At 43.2% G+C, this 27,350-nt stretch overlaps 2 protein-coding genes across 3 annotated transcripts; one reads left to right on the top strand and one right to left on the bottom strand.

Annotated features, from left to right (window-relative positions):
* Positions 1–206: 206 nt before the first annotated feature.
* Positions 207–11,652, bottom strand: sec23ip (SEC23 interacting protein). Of its 2 annotated transcripts, none has more exons than XM_071380233.1 (17): positions 11,314–11,652; positions 10,405–10,919; positions 9,596–9,806; positions 8,952–9,145; positions 8,598–8,687; positions 8,164–8,374; positions 7,777–7,918; positions 6,717–6,925; positions 6,418–6,518; positions 6,159–6,320; positions 4,145–4,240; positions 3,737–3,904; positions 2,772–2,927; positions 2,384–2,486; positions 1,468–1,656; positions 1,193–1,361; positions 207–800 (listed from the first exon to the last, which is right to left on the bottom strand). In XM_071380233.1, exons 1-17 carry the CDS (start codon positions 11,444–11,446, stop codon positions 719–721), a joined length of 2,931 nt encoding a protein of 976 aa, XP_071236334.1. In that variant the 5' UTR covers positions 11,447–11,652; the 3' UTR covers positions 207–718. The 2 variants fall into 2 exon arrangements, with proteins under 2 accessions (XP_071236334.1, XP_071236335.1); XM_071380234.1 differs by having other exon boundaries at positions 6,159–6,317.
* Positions 11,653–11,827: 175 nt separating this feature from the next.
* On the top strand, positions 11,828–26,970 carry mcmbp (minichromosome maintenance complex binding protein). Its single transcript, XM_071380235.1, has 16 exons — positions 11,828–12,092; positions 12,477–12,562; positions 12,722–12,862; positions 13,197–13,238; positions 13,460–13,550; positions 15,422–15,553; positions 21,091–21,230; positions 21,418–21,515; positions 21,610–21,782; positions 21,989–22,112; positions 22,396–22,510; positions 24,047–24,212; positions 24,708–24,841; positions 25,578–25,742; positions 25,990–26,078; positions 26,189–26,970. The coding sequence occupies exons 1-16, from the start codon at positions 12,035–12,037 to the stop codon at positions 26,313–26,315; spliced, it is 1,881 nt and encodes a 626-aa protein (XP_071236336.1). The 5' UTR covers positions 11,828–12,034; the 3' UTR covers positions 26,316–26,970.
* The last annotated feature ends 380 nt before the right edge of the window (positions 26,971–27,350 follow it).

Raw genomic sequence — 27,350 nt, 5'->3', positions numbered from 1 at the left:
CTCAATCTTTTCCTGAACACAACTGAAAAACAAGTATTGTCTTTTCTCTATTTAAGCAAACTAGGAACACACAAATCGTAAAGCAGAAAGTAAATGCTGTCTTTTTCTACCCAGACTTAAGAGGATATGTGGCAGTCTTACCTGTGCAACAAATCGACAAAAATTCTACATAAAAAGCACCGAAGACTGAAAATAAGAGTCACAAGTAATGTGAAAGTAAATGGTTTATTTTACGGCTATTGTTAAACATAAAATACATTTGAGGTAAATACTTAAATTAGCAGTTTCTGTGATTTCTCTTGTAAATGTTTAATTTCATATAGTTCAGCAAACCTCACCATTTCTATAATTTAGGCTATAAAAATTTGATTTCAAACAAGTAAAGTGGTCCTTGGAATCAATCCACTAATTTGATCTATTTTCTTAATTTAAGACAAAGGGCATATTACAAGCATATTCATCCTCATACAATAGACTATGAGAATCAATGAATACTAACAAAGAACCATATACAATATCAAATCAAAAATCATTGACATGGACAAACCTGATGGGGAGTATGAGGGTTTCAGAAAGGTTTATTTTTCACTCCAACCAATCCATTAACATGGTGGAACCGGCCTGATCACTGCATTCACCATTCTATTTCACTTACGTGCAGTGAAACGGAATGAACGCAGCAATCAGGGTGGTTCCACCAGGTTACCAATCCGTTGCATTAATGTAAAATCTGTTCTGGGTTTATCCCCATGGTCTTGTAGATCTCTTTCAGGAGTAGTAGGGCTGTATCTTCAGACTCCCTGGGGAAAAGAAAAGGGACAAATAAATCAATGTCTGCACACGGGATTATTTTTCAAACAGAATACCTCAACTCAAAATAGATCAGCTGTGTAGAGAAGACAAATGTTATCCAAGCCTTGGAGCAGGTCTTAAGCCTCAGGTTCAAAACTCTAATCAAGCAGTAGACACAAAATGGGAGGTAAAGCTGTTATAACATGACAACGTTTTCATCAAACAGCAGCTTTTAACAACCACACACAAGTATGACCTCATGTGGAGTACCCAAGGGCCAGAATGAGATGATTGGCCGATCCAGCCATGAAATGTATTCAACAGTGCACGTTGATCAACATCTCTGTTTCCACCTTAATATAAAAAGAGCCAGAGTAAGCAGCAGAGCGGATTTTCATACCAGTAGCACAGGTGACTCTGCAGGGCGAAGAGGTACTCATTGAAGCTCTCGATGGGCTTCTCCTGTAGGACGTAGTCGATGCGGTTCCCCCCGTTCAGCATGCCTATTATCACCTGGGGCTCTTCTTCTCTCAGCAGCTCAGGACTCTCCACTATCCTGTGTTCTGCGACTAACCAACGTTTTGACGTTTAAATAAAGTTGGTTTTTAAAGCCCTATCCAAATAAACCGAAAGAGCAATATTTCATGACTTATTTAAAATCACTCTTATACTCACCCTCACTGTGTGCATGCTTCTCCTCCTCCTCCTTGATCTGATTGGCCACCATAGCGAGCTCGGCTGCCAGCTGGGCATTGGAGGTGTGAGCACGGGCAAAGTCGTTGAGGGTCTGCCAGGCACTCTTCAGGGAGCTGATGAAGCCGTGCTTCAGGTCTGAACCCATGCGGGAGAGACTCTCCTTCAGCTCTGCCACACACACAAAACAACCCATGATTGTAAACCTCACTGACATAAATTAAATATACTACACTTTGGAATCCTGGTCTTCCAGGACTGCTCTTTGTGTTCTGTTGGTGAGGTTTCACTCTGCCAAGATCTGAGTCATTGTATTTGATTTACGTCCTGTAATTAACCAGTGTTTCCACTCTGATTTTTCCCCAGCAGTGGTGGCAAGGGGTACGGTAGTAGGTGCCAGGCGCACCGGTTTGTGTCAAGAACTGCAACGCTGCTGGGTGTTTCTAGCTCAACAGTTTCCTGTGTGTATCAAGAATGGTCCACCACCCTAAGGACATCCAGCCAAGTTGACAACTGTGGGACGCATTGGAGTCAACATGGGCCAGCATCCCTGTGGAACGTTTTCGACATCTTGTAGAGTCCATTCCCCAACGAATTGAGGCTGTTCTGAGGGCAAACTGGGGGGGTGCAACCCAATATTAGGAAATGGTTCTTAATGTTTTGTACACTCTGTGATATATATATCATTAAAAAATATATTGTTTTTGCAGTGGTGGCCACCGCTGCTAAATAAATATAGGGGAAACACTGTTCACTTCCTCGGAGACCAGGGTCTGATTAGTCATTTTCAAAATGGGAAGAGACAGTGATGACAATGGTAGGGTTCACCTGGCGATGGTAATAAATAGAACACAAATCTGAAGATAAAATAGCCAGCGGTGAATCTATAGTTCCATACCGAGATGCAGCCTCTTCCTCCCTTTGTGATGTGGAATCAGAACAGGTTTCAAGTCCAGGTCTGGCAGGATCATGGGCTCAATCCTGTAAGCAACTGGATCCAGCTAAAACAAACAGTTTGAGCAAACAGATATTTTAACATTTGGGGAAATTATTTATTACACCCTTCCATATCAAATCATGTATTTGCTACCCTGATCTACTTTAATTAAACACATTGGCATTAACCATGTCACAGTTCAATCAAATGTATTTATAAAGTCCTTTTTACGTAAACAGTTGTCACAATGTGCTTTATAGCTGACAGTGGCAATCCTGTCACATTCAGTATGTCATCTGCATGCACACCCATACTCCGCTCAGAACACTTGTGAGGAAGATTGTCTAACCGGATGGTAAATGTTGAAGAACCCCTTGCAGGTGGGTAGCTGGTAGTTTTCCTCAATCTTCTCCAGCCCTCGCACTGTGAGGAACATCCCTATGGGAGATCCCAGGGCAAAGAAATTCACCGGTTCAAAGTCCAGAGTGTGGTACACCACCGACACCTATGGGGCAGAACACCAACACCAGACAGTGCTTTTACATGTGTACATGTGTGACTCCACACTAACGTCATGTTGTGGGGTCGGGATCCAATCAGATCAGCGGAAACCCGCGCTAGCTGACAAATGTATAGCTTTTCATTACTTTTGTTTAGGCGCGTCGGATGTGTAACTTGATCTCCACTTATAAAAAGCATCTAAACATTATCTCACATTACTTTGAGAGTAACATTTCGTTTTCAACAGGGGATATTTGTATAAATTTGCGGTCTGTCTCTCCTACATTTGCTTTGGATCTCCAGCTGTCCCATAGTAATGAACGTGTCAGGAGGAGACAGAGGGGCAGGCAGCGTTTCTCAGCCAGTCGAATCATGACTCAGCTGGCATCATTTTTATGGATATATACAAAGATGCCAATTGAAAAACAGTGAAAAGAAGTGCAGCTAGTTTGCAGTCTTTCCAGCTTCAGTTTGAAGTGATTGTGTTAGCGGTGTTGTTGGCTAGCTCCTCTGAACAACAGTGTCCTGACGAGTGAGCACATTTTCTATGCCAGGTGAAATCGCGCCTCATTAGCTCATTGTTATGGATGTATCCAAATTAATGTCACTAGAAAACAACAGTCCAGTATTCAAACAGCCGTAACACGGCTGCGACTCGGTGCATCCAACTGCAACGTCTGCGATCGGTAACACCAGGAGCCGCTTGAGGATTTGACCGCTCTAACGCAGTTACACCTTCGACACCGCCTAAACAAAAGCAACGAAGAGTTACGCGGGTTACGCTGATCTGATTGAATCCTGGCAGAGGTTTACCTGTCCAGTGCCAACTTTGAAGTAGTTGTAATCCACATGGACGGACGAGTAAGTCCCGCCAACAGGAAGCTTCGTGGTGCCGGGCCCTGGGAGGGACTCACTTAATTGGGCGGGGACGACCTCTTGACTGGCCACCTTCACTTCTGCTGCCTTCTTATCTTGTGCTGCCTGACGAAAGGAGTCCGAAGATAGAAGGCACACGAACACAGATTATGTTCAGTTGACACAGTTTTAGCCATCACTGGGTTGTGTTCAGTACGGCACACTGTAGTGAAACATTTTGGAATAGATCAAATGTTGTATTCTAATTGTATTCTAAGTTCAGGTAGTACCGGCCCATTTCAAAACGTTTTCTTCCTGTTGAACACAACACTGGTGTCTGAGAGACAAAGACGATTAAATGCTCACCTGCTTAATTGCTCTTTCTTTGACAAATTTAGCAATTTTCTTCCTTGGCCCCAATGGAATGCCCATCTCTTTCAGGTCCTCAACTGTGCACATAAGCTAACAAAATATAGAAAAGAGGAAATTAATCAGTCAGACGTAATTTCACAGTGGGATTTGGACCATAGATTGTAATCACCAATTCTAGGAAATGGCCTAGGGAGGCATTGTAATACAATTGAATCATTTACTTTCCGTTTCTGGGAAATTTCACTCAAAAGTCAGTTATTTTCAGGCCTCAAATGTGTGTTTTTTTTACCCAAGGACATTTGTTTTGTAGATCCATATAGCTATACCCTTATAGCCACAATACAAAATAAATGTTAAAGATGAGCACCGTAAAATTATCTTTTACATTCATTTGAGATATGAATAATTTAGGCATTAAGCTGGATCTGCACAACCAATGCTGTGGCATGTGGACTCACCTTGACTTTTGAGGTTTGTCAGATGTTTTAAGACGTTTATTTTGGAGTGTAATGTCTCTTTAATAGTGTCATAAGCAATGTTCCCTCTCATTTTTCCATCACTAAGCAAATTTCAGGCCTGCTGAGTGCAAACTTGAAAGTTGTGAAAATTCTGGCGTGCGTTTACTGTGAACACGGAGGCTGCACCCGCTTTAAGTTAGTTTTAACAGTGGTCAAGTAGGCTACTGTGGCTACTTGATCATAATGTAGGCCTACCAGAGTGGCCTACCATAAACTATGGAGAAAATGCATTTCATAACATTTTAACATGGAAATAGCTGTTCTATCATTCAGCCTACAGTAGCAGCCAATGTGTGGTGTTCAATGTAAGCCTACATTCCATGAGACTTGAAAAAAACCATGCAGAGCTTGACATTAACCTGTTTATCCACTTGTCCTTCAGACAAGGAGGTGACTGAAAATGCTGTTGTTTTGTTTGATGCAAGAAACCACTTTATAAAATAAAATGCATCATTACTCCCATACCACTATTACAGAGAATCAGGCAAATTATGCTACCCTCTGCCTATTGGCTACTTAGCTTATTCATGCCCGTCTCAAATTACAACACTGCCCTTTTAAGACAAAAAAAAAGCTCTTTACCTGACCTGCATTTCAAAGATGTACACGTTTTGTGCTCTTGTAGGAAGCAATCACTCCCCAATTGCTGACTACAATTGATCTATAACTGGGCTAATAACTCACTAACTAGGAAAGGATATGAACAAATGTGCACGTCGCTACACGTAGCTCTCGCTTTGATCTAAAAACAAGTGCAACTAACTCACGACCGCTCATGCTGTATACACAGTTCAGTTCAAAGTGAATGGCACAGATCCATATGTGGCAATGGTCTATTTGCATATAGCCCTACTGCAGCTCTGATTGGTTATTGCGCACCGGTCTGTGTAGAGTACGGGCCTGAGTTGTGCCTGTCAATGCAATATAATCCTACTCCGATGCGTTCTGCCTACAAATCTCTTGCATAGTTAGTTTCGCATACTAAGTCTAGCATCGTTTGTTTTGTTTCGGTATGTTGCATTGAAAATGGCTAATATTGTGTTGATTCGGTCACAATTCCCACAGTAAAGGGAAACGTTGATAGTGTCAACTAACGGGGAAAACTCTAGAAAAGTTGGGTAGTAGCCTAGTGGTTAGAGCGTTGGGCCAGAAACCGAAAGGTTGCTGGGTCGAATCCCCGAGCTGACAAGGTAAAAATCTTTCGTTCTGCCCCTGAGCAAGGCGCCGAAGACGTTGATGTCGATTTAAGGCAGCCCCCTGCACCTTTCTGATTCAGAGGGGTTGGATTAAATGAGGAATGCATTCAGTTGTACAACTGACTGTTGTACAACTCCTCCTTTCCTTTCCCCTGAAGTTCAATCTCGTGCTTCTCTGTGCTCGCTGATATTTCTTCTGTGAAGCAGCTTAATGGGAACATAGGTCATAAGAATTGAAAGTAAATATCAATAACTACCGTATATGGGTTCATGACAAGCAGAGAGGGTTCTTACAAAAGATTCAAGGTCAATCTTCTCCTGTTCTAAAGTGCTCTGGTACTCAGACAGGCCCAGATGTTCCAGGGATGCAGAAAGATCGGCAAACTCCTCCCCTTCCTCCTTAGGCTCCTCCCCTACAGCAGCAGGTGGGGTAGCAGCAGCGGGGTGAGCCACCTGCTTTAAGGAGAAGAGGGAGGGGCCTCCTATTGTTACACTCTCTGGCGTCACCGAAATAATGAAATGAACAATGTTTGGATAGCTATGGACCCATTACCTGTTTGTTGCCTGCAGGGTGGCTCCCATTTGCAGGTGACATGGTTTGCAAAGGTGAGACATTCTTCTGGTTTGACAGCAAGTCGAAAAGTATGAGGGAACCTGCAAACACACAGAGCCAGGTTTGTCCAAATCTTTCTCACATGACTTAGCTAAAAGTATGAACACTTGGGGCTGGTTTCCTGGACCCAGATTAAGCCTAGTCCTGGACTAAAAAGCACTTTCAATAGAGATTTTTAAGCCACACTAAGATTTCATCTAGGTCCAGAAAAGTGGCCCTTGCTGTCTGGCTGTTTGTACCTAAGCTGTGTCCGGATACTGAGACGCCTCCTGTAAAGTCTGGATTCCGCTGCATGAACAGGGCATAGATCCTGTTAATCTCCAGGGCAACTGTGTCCATGATGGTCTGGCAGTAGGTAGGACTGTTGTAGAACAGCACGTCTAAGAGGGTCTCGTTAGTGAAGTGACGCAGACGACCCGTGCTGGGCAGGGTGATCTTCTTTATCCTCCTAAAACAACAGTAGGAAATGGATTGAGTCAAAGTGGGAGAAATTGGCTGTGTCTGATTTACAAGCGCTCAAATCCTTGCTTTCTCCACCCTTGTTTCCTCAATTCCTCTCGAAGCGCATTGGAGGACAGGATCTGAGGTCCCTCCCACGGGCGGACGCATTAGCAAGGATTTGACAGCTAGTAATGTTCTCAGACACAGCCATTGGGTGCTTTCATTTGTAAAAGCTTGCCGCTCACGTCAGCACAGATTTTTCGTGTTACAATATAAATTTCCCTATCCCAAAGAACAGGACGTATTCCCAAGTGTATGAACGTCCTTAAAATTCCATTATGGTTCACTTCCACCCGAGACTTACCCCACACCAGTGTCGCCAATGTTCACAGTACATTCGGAAAGTATTCAGACTCCTTCCCCTTTTTCAATATTTTGTTACGTTACATCCTTATTCTAAAATTGAATAAATATCCTCAGAAATCCACACACAATACCCCAAAATGACAAAGTGAACTATTTAATCCATTTTTGGAATAAGGCTGTAAAGTAACAAAATGTAGAACAAGTCAAGGGATCTGAATACTTTCCAAATGCACTGTATGTTTACATAAGCGCTAGTGTTATTTTTCGGGAATTGCTTTTCCATCAGGAGTGTGACACTAAAGACTTGGGGCGAGCAGAATGTGAGAGGTTAAGCGTGGAAGTTGTTAACCCATGTTCACAGTTAGCCATTATGTTAACGCAAGCAGAAAAGTACCAGTGGCCTGGCCTTGGCTCTCAAGTCAGAGACACCGGAGTCGGAGCCGGGCCGTGGAAGTGGAAACAAAAGTCGGAGCCTTTTTTTCATCTCCTCACCTGTCCACTCCTGTGGCGTCCCCATGCAGGGCCGTGTGCCACTGAACAGGAAGGAACTCCACTCGACTGATGACACGCTCGTCCTGCGCCTTCTTAAAATGACTCTGCAGCAGCTTCAGGGAAACACTCCGGAAGTCATCCACTGTGAACACAAGCAACACACATTTCTAATACTCTATCTGGGTTAGTAAATGGATATTCAACAGTTACATTCAATACACTTTAGGGGCATTTGCTGGGCATAGTAAGAAACACCATGACAGGCAGAACATACCACAACCTATACCGTTCATGGCATAAACAAACACATCCATAATATGATATGAATATAGAGCTGGGCAATAATGGCGACTTAATGAGCCACGTGGAGCGAAAGATCACACATACCACACTCCACCATGCTCCTAAACCTCAGGTCACAGACTGGACCGATGCCATGCACCATGAACACCAGGTGATCCACCTGAGGGAGCTCCCCATCGGGAACTTCATCATGGTCATCATCAATGCCCCTCTTGACCACCCTGGGTCTGGTCTGTCCATCCTGGGTTGTACCCCACTCGTCCGGCATGGCGGACGGCTGGAATTGCACTATCACCTGTAGAAAGACAAAAATAACCTCTTCACAAACTAGAAATACACTCGTGTCTGGGTCGGCAAAACAACAAAGTCCACTCAAAGCCACGATATGGTGTTCACGATTGGTAACTACCTGGTGCTTGTTTTAATGAATTTCAAAGAAACAAACAAGTTATTACTATTTCATGTTTTAGTAAACACCTGGTAATTATCCATTGTAAAATTAAGTCATACAAACATACCTTTGGATTGTGCATGACAATGGTTTCCCCTGATGGGAACTCCAGTCGACGGTGCCATTGGTTGGTTGACACAGCTTTCTTATATTCTCCCTACATAGAGAAGACAGCCAATCAAACAATGCTCAGACATAATATTAAACTCTCAGTCCACTCTCAGGGCTAAAACCCAACACACCCCATTGTTCAGCTGTATTCTAAATCTGGGTAACAGTGAACCGTGGGTCTTGTTCATTAGGGAACACTGTAGTAAAATAGGGTAAAACATTTTGCAATGGAAATCAAACATTTTCTTTAATTGCGTGCCCTAATGAACACGACCCTGATCCTGTTCTTTTTTACATTGATGGGACCAACCTCTAGCTTCTCGCTGAACTCCTCTGAGTAGGGGATGAAGCGGCTGTCTGTGTCTCCCTTGTAGAACCAGGTGCAGCGCCGCACCTCTGTAGGTTCCTCCTCCCAGAATACAGCTGTACGTATGCGGTCATAGAGCTGCACGTCATAGCGCCCTCCTTCTGTGCACACAATCACATTCTCAGGGTCTGGTTGCACTGGAGGAGAATGAAAAAATTTAATCGTATTAGATTCGATATGGTCTGTTTCTCAGATATTTGCTTTACGTACAAGAAAATGCATTGCGATAGGAAAAGAATCACAACAAAAAGATAGGCTAGACATAACATCAAACATACAAATGAACTAAAAACAAAATAAAAATGACAACAGACTTTTGTGAGATGATTATGTGTCTGTGAGTGTGCATAAATTAGGGTGGAGTTTACTAGGGCGCACAAGGAATAATGTTTCAAAACATTTTGCAACGTTCGGTGCCTAATGAACACACCACATATTTCAAAATTGCTCTGTTTAAACAAACATGTTTTACAAATATCTAGGCCTACATAAAGAAGAGAGCTATGCAAAGTCAAATTGGATACCTAGAATATAAAATGGCTCTGATATATTTTTTTAAATAGGAGAAATCACATCATTCATCTCACCTGAATTGTAGATCTCCTCCAGTTGAATGGAGTCCAGGATACTAAAGGGAAGCCAGACGCTCTTGGACTCCACTTGTTTGCAGAAGAACCAGTGAGGCTGGACAGCCTCATACACGTTATATTGCATCATTTGATTGGCTGGAACCAGTGCTCCAGCAGTGGTGGAGTGATGGGTCATAGGGGGCGGCCCCTGAATCTGTGTGGGAGGGGGCTGAAGAGAGAGTTAAAGGAAAAGTTACCTTTTTTTTTTTACAACCAAATCTCTATTTTTGATGTAAATGGCATGTTATAGAAGAGTCCAGACACTTTCTTTGCAATTTCATTCATTTTTGAGAAACTTACCCCAACCAGCGATTCACTTCGCAACAAAATGGAATATTACGTTGCGCATAAAGTTCGGAATAAAACAATTTCATGTGCAGAACATCTAAAGACCTGCATCACTTTACTGAGAGCTTTTCAGTTCCTAAAAGGATGTATTTGGGTGTTTTTGGAGCATGTGTTCATGTTTTTTCAGAGCCCCCGTACTGCACAACGAGGATGAGGAAGCAAATCGCTGGTTGGGGCAAGATTTCTCAAAAACAAGTCAAATCGCAAACAAAGTGTCTGGAGCCATCTACAACAATCCATACAAAATGTTGATTTGGTTGTAAAAAAAGCAAAATTCTCCTATAAAACATTTAGAAACATTTATATTAGCCTGATTGCCAGTAGTTTAATTCATCTTAAAATAAGAGGTTCACACTATTCACTACTCACTAGGTTAACACCATTCACTAAGCAAAAAACAGAGTGGAGTTGTTGTTTACCTTTGTGTATGTGGAGGGTGCCGATTGGAATGTTGGCGCTTGAGAGCCCATAGTGTAGGGATTTTGCTGCACCGTTGTGTTGGATAGTGACTGGACCTCTGGAGCTGGCATATAGGGTTTGGCTCTGCTGCTGAGGGGTGTGTGACGGTACGGATTATAACTCTGATCGGGGGCTTGTGGAGGGGGCGGGGTCACTGTGTTAGGGGGAGGAGTGTACCTTCCCATGGGGTTCTGGTAAACAACACCACCAAATGGCTGTGGCACATTAGGGTTGGTTAGTGGGACAGGGGGTGTTGGGGCCATGCTGGCAACAATGGGGACAGAGGTTGGTCCAGATGTCACGGGGGCTACTGATAGTGATGCTGGGGGTGGACATGCCGGCTGATGTCCAATGGAGGCAAATGGGTCACTGCTGTTCACGGGACTGGAGAAGTAGCTGAATGTGGACGGTGCTGGGGCATTTCCAGAGGTCTGGCCAAGAAAGCTGTCTTCTTCTCCGACATCTGCAGAATCATCTAGGACAAATGAACAGAAATATTGAGCAACTGAGTTACTGCAGTATATTTGAACTTATCAACAGTCTAACTGTGAGCAGTGTCAAGAATCCAATGTTAATCCACCCGTTTGAGAACCTCAACTCTGACTTACTAAAGACAAATCAGATGAAACAAGGGTTATGTTGATATGAGTTTTGTTGACCTGACACTGCTGTATCAAATATTATTCTATTTATTTACTAAACTCCCACAGAAACATCCTGATATCTATTAAATTGCAGGGATTTATAATTATTCAAATGTATAATGGGATGGTTGGCAGCTAACTAGCTAGCAGCTAGCTAACGTCGTTAGATAGCTAGCTGTCATGTTTGTCATAGGTGCCCTGCTGTGGCCCTCGCCATTATCTTACCTCCTGATAACACCGCCGGACCACTGGCCTGACTGACAGGTATGAAAGGTAGGTTGAAATTGAACTCCGGTGCCGCAGAAAACAGTAAATTTGCGCTGGAATTTGGCACATTATTGGTTTTCCTATCAGCCATTGTCACTCCAAATTACACGTAGCCAAGCTTATTTTACAGCCAGAGCAGCATAACTTCACAAACCGGATCTCAGACGTGGTTCTCAGTGATGGCGTTAGGATAAATTCACTGATCTGTAATACAAGTCATAAGGTCAAGTATTCCTTGTTGAGTAGGTGCTGATTGTAATCAGCTCAATGAGTCTCCGCAAGTTCTTTGCAGTCTTGATGAACCGGTTACGAAATTAAATGAGTAAGATTCAGTGCTGCCATCTACTGCTGTGGCTGAGCTACTGCAATTAAACAATACAACGTTTACACAAAGTTTCTGATTTACTTTCTTCTCTAGTCGACGGTCAACATTAGTAACATAGCTATTATTTAAAATGCAATAATATTACAGATATTGTCGAAAATTTCCCTAAAAAGATGCAGCGACTACCAGGGCGTTGCGTTCTAATTTCTAGTGACGCAATTTTCCCGCCAGAGTGAACGCGGACTGAGCTGTGCAGTGCAGGAGAGAGAGAAAGGGAGAAAGTTATTGAGGAATAATTATTCATATTTTCTGTAGTTTATTTTATCGGCCTTCCAAAACATTTACTGGTAAATAATGCCTTCGTCTCACGATTGGATAAACAAGCCATTGGGCGTTGTCGAAGCGATGTTTGGTAAGAAGACAAATGCCGTGGAAGAGTTGTTGCTAGCGAGACCATGCTGGCTCAGGAACTTAGCTACCTAGCTAGCTAGCCGGTGCTAGCCACAGTTAGCTAGCTAGTTACGAGTTTGAAAATAGCTGATTTCCAGATTAACAAACTGATGAGACTGGAATAATTTACAAATGTTAGCTAACATGGAACTGCTTTAAGTGTGGTGTATGTTTTCGGAGGTCATTCATATTTAGTTGAATTTCTATTATGTATTATAATAGTTAGTTGTTTCTTATGATTGGTCAATACACATGTTTACGTCTCCCGTTTATGGTGCTGTGTCTTTCTGCTGATCAGCATGCATAATGCGGATGTGGTTTGTCTGTCGCTTCTGTTGTCCTGCAGCCCAGAGCAACTCTAACCCAGAATGGGAAGCAAAAGTTTTGGAATACTTCAAAGGGCAGCTGAAGGAAAAGGAATCTCATAGCTGGGTATGGACATTTAAAATGCCTTTGAAGAATGCTATTTATTCTCATTTGACTAACATTGGTCACTGTGAACTAGCAGCACACTAAACACTTAAATTAATATAGAATCCAGCACACCCTTTCTTTGTACATATTTTCTAAGTGTGTTTGTTTTCATTTCAGGTACCTTCGCTAAACGATGTGCCCTTGCACTACTTGAAGCCCAACAGCCTTGTGAAATTTCGTTGTTTGGTCCAAGACATGTTTGATCCAGAGTTCTACATGGGAGTGTATGAGACTGTGGACCCCTCAACCAAGACCAATGTAAGACCTTAAACTCTTCCATTCCTTTGCTTCAGTAGCTGCAGAATGCACTATATTACACAGACACCTGCTGTCAGTGTTATCTGTAGACATTTGCCTGCATGGGAATCTGCTAATGAGACTCTGAGAAATTATAGGATGTTCAAGGTGCATTTCACCTAGCCCTGTGAAAACAATCAGTTTTAGTTTTGTAGATAGTTCATAGTCTATGTACTTGTTGAAAGTGCAGTCAATTTACTGTAATTGGTGGAAGTATATGGTAAGTAGGAAAAAGCTTTTCCAATCTTGTTCTCTTCCTCCAGTCATTAGTTGTTGTCTGTCTGACATTTCTCAGGTGTTGAGATGTGGGAAGTACAAAGATGTCACAGAATGTGGGGTAAGCTCATCTCCTCTCTAACATTGTCTAAGTTCAGCAGCAGCCATAGTTTGAAAGATGCGTAGCTCATGTATTAGACCTTTGCATGGAAGTCAGGGCAGGTCATTTTGACACAGAGTAAGCAAGTGGTATCGACAATGTAGATTTAGTTTAAACCCAGGAGTGGTAGTGTTTTAAGATTCAAATTCACATGACTGCTCTTGATTACCTGTGTTCTTCAGGTGGATTTGAACTCCAGAAACACTGTGACTGCAGAGAGACAGACCTTCTATTGTGTCCCTATTCCAGGAGAGAGCCCTTGGGCTAAAGAGATATCCTTTCTTTCTGCTGTGATCTACACTGCCTTTGGAAAGTATTCAGACCCCTTGACTTTTACCATATTTTGTTACGTTACAGCATTATTCTAAAATGGATTAAAACGTTTAAAAAATCCCCAGCAATCTACACACAATACCCCATAATGACAAAGCAAAAACAGGTTTTTAGAAATTTTTGCTAATTTATTTAAAAAAAAAAAGAAACAGAAATATCTGATTTACATAAGTATTCAGACCCTTTGCTATGAGACTCAAAATTGAGCTGTTTCCATTGATCATTCTTGAGATGTTTCTTCAACTTGATTGGAATCCACCTGTGGTAAATTCAATTGATATGACTTGATTTGAAAGGCACACACCTGTCTATATAAGGTCCCACAGTTGATGGTGCATGTCAGAGCAAAAACCAAGCCATGAGGTCGGGTGAATTATCCGTAGAGCTCCAAGACAGGATTGTGTTGATGCACAGATCTGAAGAAGGGTACAAAACAAAAATCTGCAGCATTGAAGATCCCCAAGAACACAGTGGCCTCCATCATTCTTAAATGGAAGAATTTTGGAGACACCAAAACTCTTCCAAGAGCTGGCCTCCTGAGCAATCAGGAGAGAAGGGACTTGTTCAGGGAGAAGACCAAGAACATGATGGTCACTCTGATAGAGCTCCAGAGTTCCTCTGTGGAGATGGGAGAACCTTACAGGACAACCATTTCTGCAGCATTTCACCAATCAGGCCTTTATGGTAGAGTGGCCAGACGGAAGCCACTCCTCAGTTAAAGGAACATGACAGTCTGCTTGGAGTTTGCCAAAAGGCACTTGAAGTACTCTCAGACCATGAAAAACAAGATTCTCTGGTCTGATAAACCCAAGATTGAGCTCTTTGGCCTGAATGGCAAGCGTCACGTCTAAGAAACCTGGCACCATACCTACGGTGAAGCATGGTGGTGGCAGCATCATGCTGTGGGGATGTTTTTCAGCAGCAGGGACTGGGAGACTAGTCCGGATCGAGGGAAAGATGAACAGAGCAAAGTACAGAGAGATCCTTGATGAAAACCTGCTCCAGATCGCTCAGGACCTCAGACTGGGGTGAAGGTTCACCTTCCAACAGGACAATGACCCAAAGCACACAGCTAAGACAACAGACAACTTATGAGTGGCTTTGGGAAAAGTGTCTGAATCTCCTTGAGTGGCCCCACCAGAGCCTGGACTTGAACCCGATCAAACATCTCTGGAGAGACCTGAAAATAGCTGTGCAGCGACGCTCCCCATCACACCTGACAGAGCTAGAGAGGATCTGCAGAGAATAATTGGAGAAACTCCCCAAATACAGGTGTGCCAAGCCTGTAGCGTCATACCCAAGAAGACTCAAGGCTGTAATCGCTGCCAAAGGTGCTTCAACAAAGTACTGAGTAAAGGGTCTGAATACTTAAGTAAATGTGATATTTCAGTTTTTTTTATTTTTAATACATTTGCAAAATTTCACACACCCTGTTTTTGTTTTGTCATTATGGGGTATTGTGTGTAGATTGATTGAGCGGGGGGGAACAATTTAATCAATTTTAGAAAAAGACTACCTAACAAAATGTGGTAAAAGTCAAGGGGTCTGAATACTTTCCAAATAATACACTGTATATTCAACAAAGTATTTTAATTTGGCTGTCTGTCAAAAGAGGGGTTTATCCTCCTCTGACTTTTTGGTCCAAATTTGGCTTTGAGTCTATGAATATGATTATGCAGTACGCTCTGTGATTATCCATATTTTGTTGTTTGTTGAAATGAGTCAGAATTGTGCTCACACTTTGTGTAGGTGCAGTGGTTTGCCTAAATGCCTGTCTCAAGCTATGAAGTTGTTCTTAACTCTGCCACACAGCTACGGCTGTTCTAGTCAGGCAAGAGTTGTCCCATCCACCTCCTATGTCCCAAGCAGACAGAAGCGCAGTTACGAAGAGGACGATGACGACATGGACACACAACCCCAGAAGCAGAGAGAACCGCACACGGGTGGGTACACACCCCTTAAGGACTGCTTTACTTGGATGCATGTTTGAGTCATGTTCGTTAGGGCACACTGTAGCAAAACCTTTTCTTTTTAATGCATTCAGGTAGTACCTCCCCGGTTTGGACTGTTTTTTTTCTTTAGTTTCATGCCTAGTGAACATGACCCTGGCTGGTTCAGCCAGGTTGAAGACTCAGTTTTAGCAGTACTACAGTGGTTCCTCATTTTTTAAAGTTGCATCATACCGCAGTATAGTATGCTGTGTTATGCTTCGGTGAGTCACAGTGCTTGCCATCAATGCTCATTTGAGACACCAGAGGGCATCTTTGAGCACGTCTGCTCCATCTAGTCTTTTTATCCTTCTTTTATTAACGAAAACACATATGTTGATGAACAAATACTGTATGCTTTCCATTGGATACACAGTATATACGTCATGGCCTATTATACGGTAGTTTTGTTGGTTGGGCTTTGATTAATTTTCGTCAGGGCAAATCAGGTCTGTGATATTGAGTTAGAAATGTCAGACGTTCGTCTTGTCAGGTAAACTGTTGTGTCATCTTTTGGTCTGATCATTTCATTCAAGCATTTTAGTTATAAAAATAAGTAACAAAGGGAGCCTTAATAATTAAACAACAAATGAACTGCATATTGCCGTCACGGATGCATACTGTTTTTAATCTTGCCTGTAGTATTGTTGTATTTGTTGTGTTCCAAATGGTCTGACTTTTTTCCAGTAATACATTTCCTTCTCTGCTGCCAATCGCCAGATATCTCAATTCTTATTAGCCAATGGCCATCACGTGATTGGGTCCTTCTCGCAGGCATCGCAGCTTCGAAGCAGGCTACAAGTCAAGACCGACTGATGCAACGGAGCGCGTAACGTAACAGAATGTGAAAAAATTCAAGGGGTCTGAATACTTTCCACAGTGCATTTGGAAACTATTCAGACCCCTAGACTTTTTCCACATTTTGTTACAGCCTTGTTCTAAAATTGATGATTAAATCAATCTACACACAATACCCCATAATGGCAAAGCAAAAACGTGTTTTTAGACGTTTTTCCAAATTTATAAAACTATTCAGACCCTTTACTTTGTTGAAGCACCTTTGCCAGCTATTACAGCCTCGAGTCTTCTTGGGTATGACGCTACACGCTTGGCACACCTGTATTTGGGGAGTTTCACACAATACCCCATAATGCGAAAGCGTGTTTATATACATTTTTGCTAATTTATATATAAAAAAAATATAACAAACCTTATTTACATAAGTATTCAGGCCCTTTGCTATGAGACTCAAATTGAGCTCAGGTGCATCCTGTTTCCAATGATCATCCTTGAGCTGTTTCTACAACTTGATTGCAGTTGACAGTGAATGTCAGAGCAAAAACCAAGCCATGAGGTCGAAGGAGTTGTCCGTAGAGCTCCGAGACAGGATTGTGTCGAGGTACAGTTCTGGGGAAGGGTACCAAAAAATGTCTGCAGCATTGAAGGTCCCCAAGAACACGTGGGCCTCTATCATTCTTAAATGGAGGAAGTTTGGAACCGTCAATACTCTTCCTAGAGCTGGCGGCCCAGCCAAACTGAGCAATCGGGGGAGAAGGGCCTTGGTCAGGGAGGTGAACAAGAACCCAATGGTCACTCTGACAGAGCTCCAGAGTTCCTCTGTGGAGGTGGGAGAACCTTTAAGATGTACAACCATCTCTGCAGCACTCCATCCAGGCCTTTATGGTAGAGTGGCCAGACGGAAGCCACTCTTCAGTAAAAGGCACATGACAGCCCGCTTGGAGTTTGCCAAAAGGCACCTAAAGGACTCTGACCATGAGAAACAAGATTCTCTGGTCTGATGAAACCAAGATTGAACTCTTTGGCCTGAATGCCAAGCGTCGCATCTGGAGGAAACCTGGCACCATCCCTACGGTGAAGCATGGTGGTGGCAGCATCATGCTGTGGGGATGTTTTTCAGCAGCAGCGACTGAAAGACTAGTCAGGATCAAGGCATAGATGAACGGTATAAAGTACAGAGAGATCCTTGATGAAAACCTGCTCAGGACCTCAGACTGGGGTGAAGGTTCACCTTCCCAAAAGGAAAACGACCCTAAGCACACAGCCAAGACAACGCAAGAGTGGCTTCGGGAAAAGTGTCTGAATCTCCTTGAGTGGCCCAGCCAGAGCCTGGACTTGAACCCGATCTAACATTTCTGAAGAGACCTGAAAATAGCTGTGCAGCAACTCAGCCCATCCAACCTGACAGAGCTTGAGAGGATCTGCAGCGAAGAATGGGAGAAACACCCCAAATCCAGGTGTGCCAAGCTTGTAGTGTCATACCTAAGAAGAATTTAGGCTGTAATTGCTGCCAAAGGTGCTTCAACAAAGTACTCAGTAAAGGGTCTGAATACTTATGTAAATGTGAAATTTCAGTTTTTATATTTTTCATAAATTTACAAAAATGTTTGTTCTTTGTCCTCGTGGTATTGTGTGTAGATTAATACATTTTAGAATAAGGCTGTAACGTAGCACCTGTTCTGCAGTTGAGGCATCGCCAGCTGTGAACTCAGCTGCATGCTCTTAATTATTGCCTGATATGTTGGTATTCATAACCTTATTTAACCAATTCTCCCCTAACCCGGATGACGCTGGGCCAATTGTGCGCCGCCAAATGGGTCTCCCGGTCGCTGCCGGCTGCGACACAGCCTGGGATCGAACCAGGATCTGTCGTGACGCAGCTTATGTTACTTAGACCACTGCACCACTCGGGAGGCCCACAATTCTGATATTTTTGAGTGATGTGATTGGCAATGCACTGAATCATACAGCGTTATGCCGGTTGAAAGAGGAATTTTGATAATATTACCGTTAATATCAACACACTCGACACTCCCTTTCAACTCTAAATCGCTTTTGTGTGCGCTCTAAATGAATAACTTGAAGTAACATAAGTTAATTAAATATTTGAAAGGAAAATGTGATTATTTATTAGCCTAGTGGTTATTAGTATTTTCGGGCATATCGTGTGAATTAGGCCTCGTGTAAAATCCTAGTCAAAAGCACAAGAGATACTGTTGCGAATAGGTTGAGATTATTTATGGGTTGATCATATAAAAAATGTTCACCAACTCCAAAGCAATTGTCTGTCTGTGGCGCAGGAACCACTGATTCACTACCTTTTTTCTATAATCAACACCTACTGGTAACTCTTAACTGTTAGGACAGTATATGAGGTCTCTAAATATCTGTCGACTAGGTGGAACTCTTATGACTGGAGATGCGTCACGCATAGCAAGTTATGCTATTGAGGCTAAACAGGATGCGCTCTTAGGTCTACAGCAGGTGGTTATAAAATGCGTGAAGACATTACTTATTATATTAATGATCATAATTGTAATAACAATAAGGAGATAAAGAACAAGGAGGTAGAGGAGCGAGAGCTGCTTCCATATTATTTTCTGCCTTTATTACAGCATAGCAATGATTTTAAAAACAGCCGGACTTGCGAAATTGCTTTGTCCAACATTTTGAAGTTGCGTGAGGCTTGGTGCTCACGGAATCAGTAGGCTATTAAACTCAAACAGGCAACAGAAGCAGGATCTGTCTTATTCCTGTAGATATGGATGATTTATAAAGCCAGGCGCATTTAAGTTAGGCTATTGATTTGTAGACCTAATTAGATTGATGTTTACTCTCTCCTCAATTCGCTATTGTGCACAAAGTAACATATAGGGAAAGGCTCCAATTCAATGGCACATTGAAGATTGTTTCAGAACCGTGGACTTATTTTTCCGCGTAGGACTGAGTAAGTCACTCATTTGTGGCTATCGTTCAAAATAAGTTATACTATAAAGAAGGGTTAAAGACACATTATTTCCGATAATCTTTAGCATTCCCAGTCTCTCTCACTACAGCTCATTTTGTTAGAATTATTTTTAGGGGTTGATGCATTTTTTTGTTCGGGAAAATCAGGTCTGTGATATTGTGTTAGAAATGTAAAACTTTAGAGGACTTCAGCCTTGAATTCATTTCAAGTTTGCCCTTTTTGTCCGTTTGGCTGCATAGGTCAGTCGGTAATCTGTATCCTAAACTGTAGCACAAATTGGGGGATTTTTCACACCTAGCCGAGCTATTAGACTAACCCTTTGTAAATGAATGGAGGTGGGAATTTTTCTGTCCAATAGTCTCTCTCTCCTCTTGCGCTAGAGTCCTGAATCGGGCAAAAAAAATCAGCTGGTGGGTGGTCCCAGAGTTGAGAGGAAACTTGGGTAAATACAATGGCACAATTACACTTGACATGTGGATTCAGATTTTTTTTAAATTTAAATATGCGTGGGTGCTCGTGGGGAGGGTGCTATTCACCATGGAGTGGGACAGTTCCCAGCTTAAAACTGCAGATAAAATAAGGCCAGCTTTTGTGAAAAAATACTTATGAATCTCAGTGATTTCCTCAGTTGCGTCAGAGGCCACACACCCGCCTTGCAATGTTATGAAGTCTAAAAGTTATGGGCGGAGTTAGAAAGTTGGCTGTCGGAAGTATTACAATGGAAATGTACTTTTTAATCTGTCCGTCAGCATACTTCAAGACGTGGTATATGAAGGTGCATGCAGTGAGATTACCCGATGGGTTGGAGGATACTTTTCTTGTCAATCATCTTGAAGAAGAAGAAAAATGTATACTTAACTGGAAATCAACCAATATTCCATTAACACGACGGAAAGGCCAAATGCTTTATTATCTAAATGTTGAAAGTGCGTGGGCAACGGAGAGAAACGAAATGGTGCCGTTTGAGGCCATGTGGTGGAGAGTCGTGCTGAAGATGGGGGTGTGAGCAGGTGTGATGTTGTCATTTGTGTGTTTTTGTAATGTAAAAAAAAAAATAAGGAAAATTACAGCTCCCAACACATCTGATTATGCATAGGATTTATTTGATTTCTTTCGTTTACATTCTTCATTGTAACCATAATGTCACAAATAATTGAGCAGATTAACTTAGTCTAACAAAACAAAAAATTACCATCAGAAAGAATGTCTTATTTTGAGCCAGGGCCACAAATGAGTGAGTCACTGAGCTTTATGCTGGCAAATATAGCTTTATGCCCCAAAATAGCCTACTAAATAGGCCAAGCTTAAACAAATACATTCAATTGTCTAAATAAACAAGTACGTTTTAATAAATAAAACAAATTAAATTGCTCAGCTCTTGACAATACGGGCAACCTTTTTCCGTCCGTATCCTCGCAGGACTCCTTCAGTTTCTTCTTCACATCAGCAAAGAAGGACTCCATGTTTCAGAAACTCCCTTCGTCAAGAGGGGCTATTGGTATTTCCACACTGTGGTAAATAAAGCCAGTTTGTAATCTTAGATTTCTTTCTGTGTTTTTCGAGGGAGAAAAAAAGCATAATCGGTGTTCTTAACTCCCCCTTGTGGTAGTGTGGCGCAATGATGGAATGACGCAATGTACCACTATCTGCCACAGTGTCGCGGCATAAACTCTCAACTTTTTCATTGAGAAACCACTGTACCAACCGTTCTCTCTTCTATTTACAGAGCCCCATGGCAACGGGGACTCCAAGCGGCAGGAGACCGAAGCCCCCTCCAGCCGGACAACTGCCCCCTCAGACTGTTCCTCCCATCTGGACCTCAACTTCCCCCTGCCGGGGGAGAGGGGGCCAGCCTGTCTAGTGAAGGTAAAACAAACAAAATCATCCTGGGTGATTTTCAGGCCCGGCCTGTCCAGTGGTTGATTTTATATTATATTTTGCCTAAGTTCTGTAACCAAGCTGTTTCAGGGGACTAGCCCTATTTGTGTGTCGGAATAGTCAAGTGATCCCAAAGATCCCATTGACTCTGACTCACCAGCTGCTCTGTCGACAGGTCTACGAGGGGTTGGACAGCTTCAAACTGAACGACACACTGGAGATCTACGGGATTCTCTCCGTCAACCCAGTGCTGACTGTGCTGGGCGACGAAAAGTGAGGCGCTTGAGTTTGTTTTTAAATGAGGTCTGTTTCGTTCTAGTTGCGTTTTGTGCGTCCGTATTGCTCACCGCAATGTGTATCCACACAGAGACACCTCGTCGTTGCTGCTAAACCCCGCCGAGAGTATGGAGACTCCAGAGGAACAGAGAGCTCATGACCCCCCTGCTTCACTGGTGCCCCGTCTCCACATGCTGTACGCCCGCCCCCTGCAACACAACAACCCTCTTCTGCCCTCTGCTCCCACAGAGGACCAAAGCGCCTGTAAGACTAGGACACATCACAATATACATTTACTTGTATTCACTGAGGGTGGTGCAATTCTCCCACTGACATCAATGAATGATTTATGCGGAAAAATCTGAGTTTGGACTTGATTTTGTATGCTTTTTTTTCTCAAATCAAATTATAGGGTTCCTTAACTGTTATGTGGAGTGTCTGTTTTAAAATTGTGTGTGTCACCTTCTCAGTTGTATCCTCTTTCCTGGTTGAGATGGCATCTGTGAGGGCAGATCTGCTCGCTTACCTCACTCACGTTCTTCTGGGAGACGGACTGGCTGCCGAGTACCTCTTACTGCACCTCATCTCTAACGTGTGCGTGTGCACTCCATACACAAAGAGATGGTTTTCCCCAAAACCCAGCGTGAGCTTAGTCCCGGCTTAAAACATTTCATGGACGTTCTCTCCATTTGAGAATGATTTTTAATCCAGGACTAGGCTTAATCTGGGTCCGGGAAACCGCGCCAAGAGAGATATGATGTATATTTTCTTTCTCTATCTGTAGTGCCATATTAAGTACGGTAACACCGCTACTCTTTATTGTAACAAGCTCCAAGGTGGTTCCCGATAGTGATTGTGTGGGTCTCTGTCATCACAGGTATACCAGACGGGATGTCCTGCCTTTGGGTAAATTCACCCTGAATCTGAGTGGCTGCCCGCTCAACTCCTACACAGAGCGACTCTATCAGATCATCCAACAGCTGGTGCCTTGTGTGAGTTAATATTCTTTATCGTGGCCCATATTAAATCGGCTGGTTTGACTGTTGTTTGAGCTTCTGAATTGAGCGTTTGGGTGCCACTAGTAATTGAGATTGAAAATTGAATCGAACACTGACATGCAACTCCAGCCAGAAGTATGACAGTGGAGTTTCTTCATTGCCATGACTAAATTAATTGATCCTTCCACGTAAGGTAAGTATTAGAATAGAGTCTGGCAATACTGAAAGAAGGCATACTTTGTAGATCTCTAGGATGACAATTAGGGATCCATGGGCGTGAGGGTTGTTCCAAATCTGAGGGGAGTGGCTTTGGAGTTTGACAGTTTGAATGTGTACATATCCCATAGAGAAATGTGCTTGCAAACATACACTACCGTTCAAAAGATTGGGGTCACGTAGAAATGTCCTTTGTCCATTTTAAAATAACATCAAATTGATCAGAAATAAAGTGTAGACATTGTTAATGCTGTAAATGCCTATTGTAGCTGGAAACGGCAGATAAAAATATACCATAAAAAACATATATATATATATATCTACATAGGTGTACAGAGGCCCATTATCAGCATTATGTTAGCACAGCTGAAAACTGTTGTCCTGATTTAAAGAAGCAATAAAACTGGCATAAACTGTTCATTGGGAGCTTCATGAAATGGGTTTCCATGGCCGAGCAGCCGCACACAAGCCTAAGATCACCATGCGCAATGCCATGCATCGGCTGGAGGGGTGTAAAGCTTGCCGCCATTGGACTCTGGAGCGGTAGAAACGCGTTCTCTGGAGTGATAAATCTCGCTTCACCGTCTGGCAGTCCGATGGACGAATCTGGGTTTGGAGGATGCCAGGAGAACGCTACCTGCTCCAATGCATATTGCCAACTGTAAAGTTTGGTGGATGAGGAATAATGGTCTGGGGCTGTTTTTCATTGTTCGGGCAAGGCCCATTAGTTCCAGTGAAGAGAGGTCTTAACGCTACAGCGTACAATGACATTCTAGACGATTCTGTGCTTCCAACTTTCTGGCAACAGTTTGGTGAAGGCCCTTTACTGTTTCAGCATGACAATGCCCCCATGTACAAAGCGAGGTCCATACAGAAGTGGTTTGTTGAGATAGGTGTGGAAAACCTTGACTGGCCTGCACCACAGCCCAGACCTCAACTCCATCAGACACCTTTGGGATGAATTGGACCGTCGACTGCGAGCCAGGCCTAATCGCTCAACATCAGTGCCCGACCTCACTAATGCTCTTGTGGCTGAATGGATGCAAGTCCCCGCAGCAATGTTCCAACATTTAGTGGAAAGCCTCCCCAGAAGAGTGGAGGCTGTTATAGCAGCAAAGAGGAGACCAACTCCATATTAATCCCTGTGATTTTGGAATGAGATGTTCAACGAACAGGTGTCCACATACTGTTGGTCATGTAGTGTACATTCTATTCATGCAATGTATCACACAACATACATTACAAGACTTGAACCGACAGTTTATCAATGTACGTTAAAGTAACTTTGGTTATTGTTTTTCTTCTCCCCGGTAGTCATACCGTCTCAGTATGAGCCTCCACACAATGAACAGCATACGTCTGGTGCCTAAGAAGGACTACGTGGCCAACCGGCTGGTGAGTGGAGCCTTGCAGCTGGCCAGGAACACCTCCCTCTTCCTTGATGAGACGCAGCTGGAGCAGGGTCAACTGGACAGCTCAGGTAAGAGGACGGGGCACTGTGAACTATGGGCCGCATTGGGCAGCAACTAGGGCTTTGGCCCTGAGCCACTAGGGCAAGAAACTGAGGCCCTGCCCGGAAACAACTTTTAAGCTCGGACACTTGTGTAGATCTGAGAGGATTTGATAGGTGTTCATAATGTGGCGATTGCTCCACCTTGCCCTCTGATAGGCTAGGTGGAATTTCCCACGTTGCTTGTACCTGCTGTATCCTCTCAGATCTCCACAAGTGGGGATAGGTGGTAGGGACAAGGGGTTGTTCCTGGGCAGCGCGAAATAACTATGGCGACTGGGAACACATTTTAAGACGAGCGCGCAGCAGGTATCGGAGTGCCTCCTAGCTTTTGTGTGCGAAGTCCGTGGGGTATATTAATGAATTCATTTGGTTTACCAATTGCGGTAGTGCAATGGTCATGTAATCCGTTGAATAAGCGATGTGCCGTGGCGAGATGTCCATAGATATCCGTGTGTGCCGTAGGTGTGCGGAACATCACTGCCCTGGGGAACCTGATCTCTTGGCAGAAGGTTGATTATGACTTCAACTACCACCAGATGGAATTCCCCTGCAATATTAACGTGCTCGTCACATCAGAGGGCCGATCGCTGCTGCCGGTGAGTACAACAAAAAAAAGGTCTGAGGAGGCAAGACCCACACACCAGAGGGCGTAAGAGGGGCCCGTGTGTGTGTGTGTGTGTGTGTGTCGGCGTGCGTGCGTGCAGGGGTTAGGTTTCAACCAGGATGTCAGGAGACTGACACGTGTCCAATGCCATGGGTTTGTTTCCAACCAGCGCCATCATGCTGCCCCCTCTCGCTGCCCATTGGTCACCCCAGCCCCCTAGCAGCGCCGTGGGTCTGGCTTTAGAACTTGGCCTCGCTGTGTTGCAAACGGCCAAAGGAATGCGCCGTGTGCTATTTCTGTGTGTTGGTCGAATGGAGTTGCTATGGCTGCAGCTGTGCCACCGGGACAATCCTGGTCAGAGGCGTCGGGATAGGGCCGTCTTATCAGGACACGCCACAGTGACGGGCAGGGTGAATGTGTCATAAGCAACTGTGGGAGCAGATGGTCACAAGTTCATCTTCCTGCCGATGATGAGTACGTGTTGTGAATGTGAAATGAGCTGCTGAAGTTTTATATACACACCAACTCTGTTTAAGTGAACCAGTGCTTACCAGCACCAGAGGTTTGAAATCAAGCCCTCGACATGGGGACTTCCTGCAAATACCTCGTCAACATATTTGCCACACTCCCATTGACTGGATGGTCTGAATCTTTCTCCTGCTGTTACAGGAAATAACCCCCCTCCCCCCGGATGTGTTTATCATAGAATCTCTGCTCCCATTCCACAGTCGGACTGCCAGGTGCCCCTACAGCCCCAGGTGACCCCACCCAACATGGAGGAGTATCTCACTACCATCCACATGGCACAGTTCACGTCACAGATTAACAAGTTCCGCGTGTACCTGAGTCTGGCCCGTACCCTCGACTACAGCATCTCTGATGAGGTCACCAAGGTGAATGCTACTTTAGATTTTTTTTCTGATTTCCTAACCTTTTGTTATGAACCCAGCTTCTGTGCTGAGAGCAACATTGAATAGTTAAAGCTCAGTCGAGGTGTTTTGTTTAATGTCGTGGTAAGATATCAGGTTTCCAAGACCTGTGGTTACTCTGACCACTCCCTCTATTTTCTTCAGAAATGAGCCTATTTGTTTCTTATTTTTGTTCAATCTTATTCACTTGCCTTGTTACTGTTTTCCACAGGCAGTTGAGGATGACTTTGTTGACATGCGCAAAGATGACCCCCAGAGCGTCACCGCAGAGGACCTGCATAGGATGCTTGTTGTCGCAAGGTACGTGGAAGTTATTCAGCCATACTTGTCCTGGCGTCTTAATTCAACATAACATGCTCAAGTTAAGCAATCGTTTTCTGTAGCTAAGTCGGCATAACGTTTGTCCCCAGGTTGCTCTCCTTAAGTTTGGGACTGACCACCCTTTCCCGGGATGGATGGATGAGAGCCAAGCACATAGACATGCTTCGCAGGAGCAGGACCGAACAACAGAAGAGTCTCAATGGTAACGAGCCTTAATCACAAACACCCATCCGGTGTGGAAATAAAAAATATGTTATGTGGAACAAACATTTTTCATTTTGATACCAGAAGAGCAATTTTTTTTGTTGTTGAAAAGTTCAACTTAATAAAACTTATGTACAAAAGTTTTTGTTCTTTTTGCATAGCACTGGGTTTGTATTTTGCTTTTTTGCTTCAGTGTTGGGAGATAAGGTTAAGCTTTTTATCAGTTGTCATATTTGCAATTTCTTGATAAGAACATTTTTAAAATCCTGGCAAAAAAAAATCCATGACTAATTGTACTGTGGGATGTTTTCAGTGCTTTGTATGTTACTGCCTTGAACTCCATTGAAGTACTGTTTACGTTTGGGGTTCAATCCAGGTAAATTTGAACTAATGCAGAATATGCTACGCCAATGTTGACTTTTCTCCCCTTACTCTAGACCAAATGTTGTAGTTTTTAGATGAACATGTTGGATCTGGTACTGAAAGTATATGTAAATAGGGCATTTTGAGACCATATTTTATTCTCCCCATCTTGTGCCTGAAAGTTCTCAGGAGTCAATACAATGATCATGATTTGCTGAATGACCTTCCCCAAAATGTAATTTTGCTTTATGGGATGAGTTTGTGAATGATTGTTTGGACTCATTAAAATATGGATAGCTTGCCATTTGTTATTTTCGGCTAATTATTTTAAGGGACACTCTGGATTCGGACCCAAATGCATATATACAATACCAGTCAAAAGTTTGGACACACCTACTGTACTCAAGGGTTTTTCTTTTTAAAACTATTTTCTACATTGTAGAATAATAGTGAAGACATCAAAACAACACACATGGAATTATGTTACCAAAAAAGTGTCAAACAAATCTAAATATTTGAGATTCTTCAAAGGAGACACCCTTTGTCTTAACAGCTTTGCACACTTGTCATTCTCTCAACCAGCTTCATGAGGTAGTCACCTGGAATGAGGAAAATTAAGAGCTTTGAACGTTTCAAGTGCAGTTGCAAAAAAAGTGCTGTGATTAAACTGTCTCATGAGGACCG

Source organism: Salvelinus alpinus, chromosome 32 (assembly GCF_045679555.1).
Source record: "Salvelinus alpinus chromosome 32, SLU_Salpinus.1, whole genome shotgun sequence".
Classification (NCBI taxonomy): domain Eukaryota; kingdom Metazoa; phylum Chordata; class Actinopteri; order Salmoniformes; family Salmonidae; genus Salvelinus; species Salvelinus alpinus.
The sequence above is the reverse complement of the archived record's forward strand: the minus strand, read 5'-3'. Positions and strand labels throughout refer to the sequence as shown.

Bases quoted from the DNA above. Each gene is read 5' to 3' on its own strand.
- mcmbp (XM_071380235.1), top strand. From the start codon at position 12,035: ATGCCTTCGTCTCACGATTGGATAAACAAGCCATTGGGCGTTGTCGAA. The intron at 24,842-25,577 runs GTGAGTACAACA...CCCATTCCACAG, and splicing joins AGGGCCGATCGCTGCTGCCG to TCGGACTGCCAGGTGCCCCT. The intron at 25,743-25,989 runs GTGAATGCTACT...TGTTTTCCACAG, and splicing joins TCTCTGATGAGGTCACCAAG to GCAGTTGAGGATGACTTTGT.
- sec23ip (XM_071380233.1), bottom strand. From the start codon at position 11,446: ATGGCTGATAGGAAAACCAATAATGTGCCAAATTCCAGCGCAAATTTA. The intron at 9,146-9,595 runs GTGAGATGAATG...ATTCTCCTCCAG, and splicing joins GGAGGAGATCTACAATTCAG to TGCAACCAGACCCTGAGAAT. The intron at 8,688-8,951 runs GTTGGTCCCATC...TTCTCTATGTAG, and splicing joins AGTTCAGCGAGAAGCTAGAG to GGAGAATATAAGAAAGCTGT.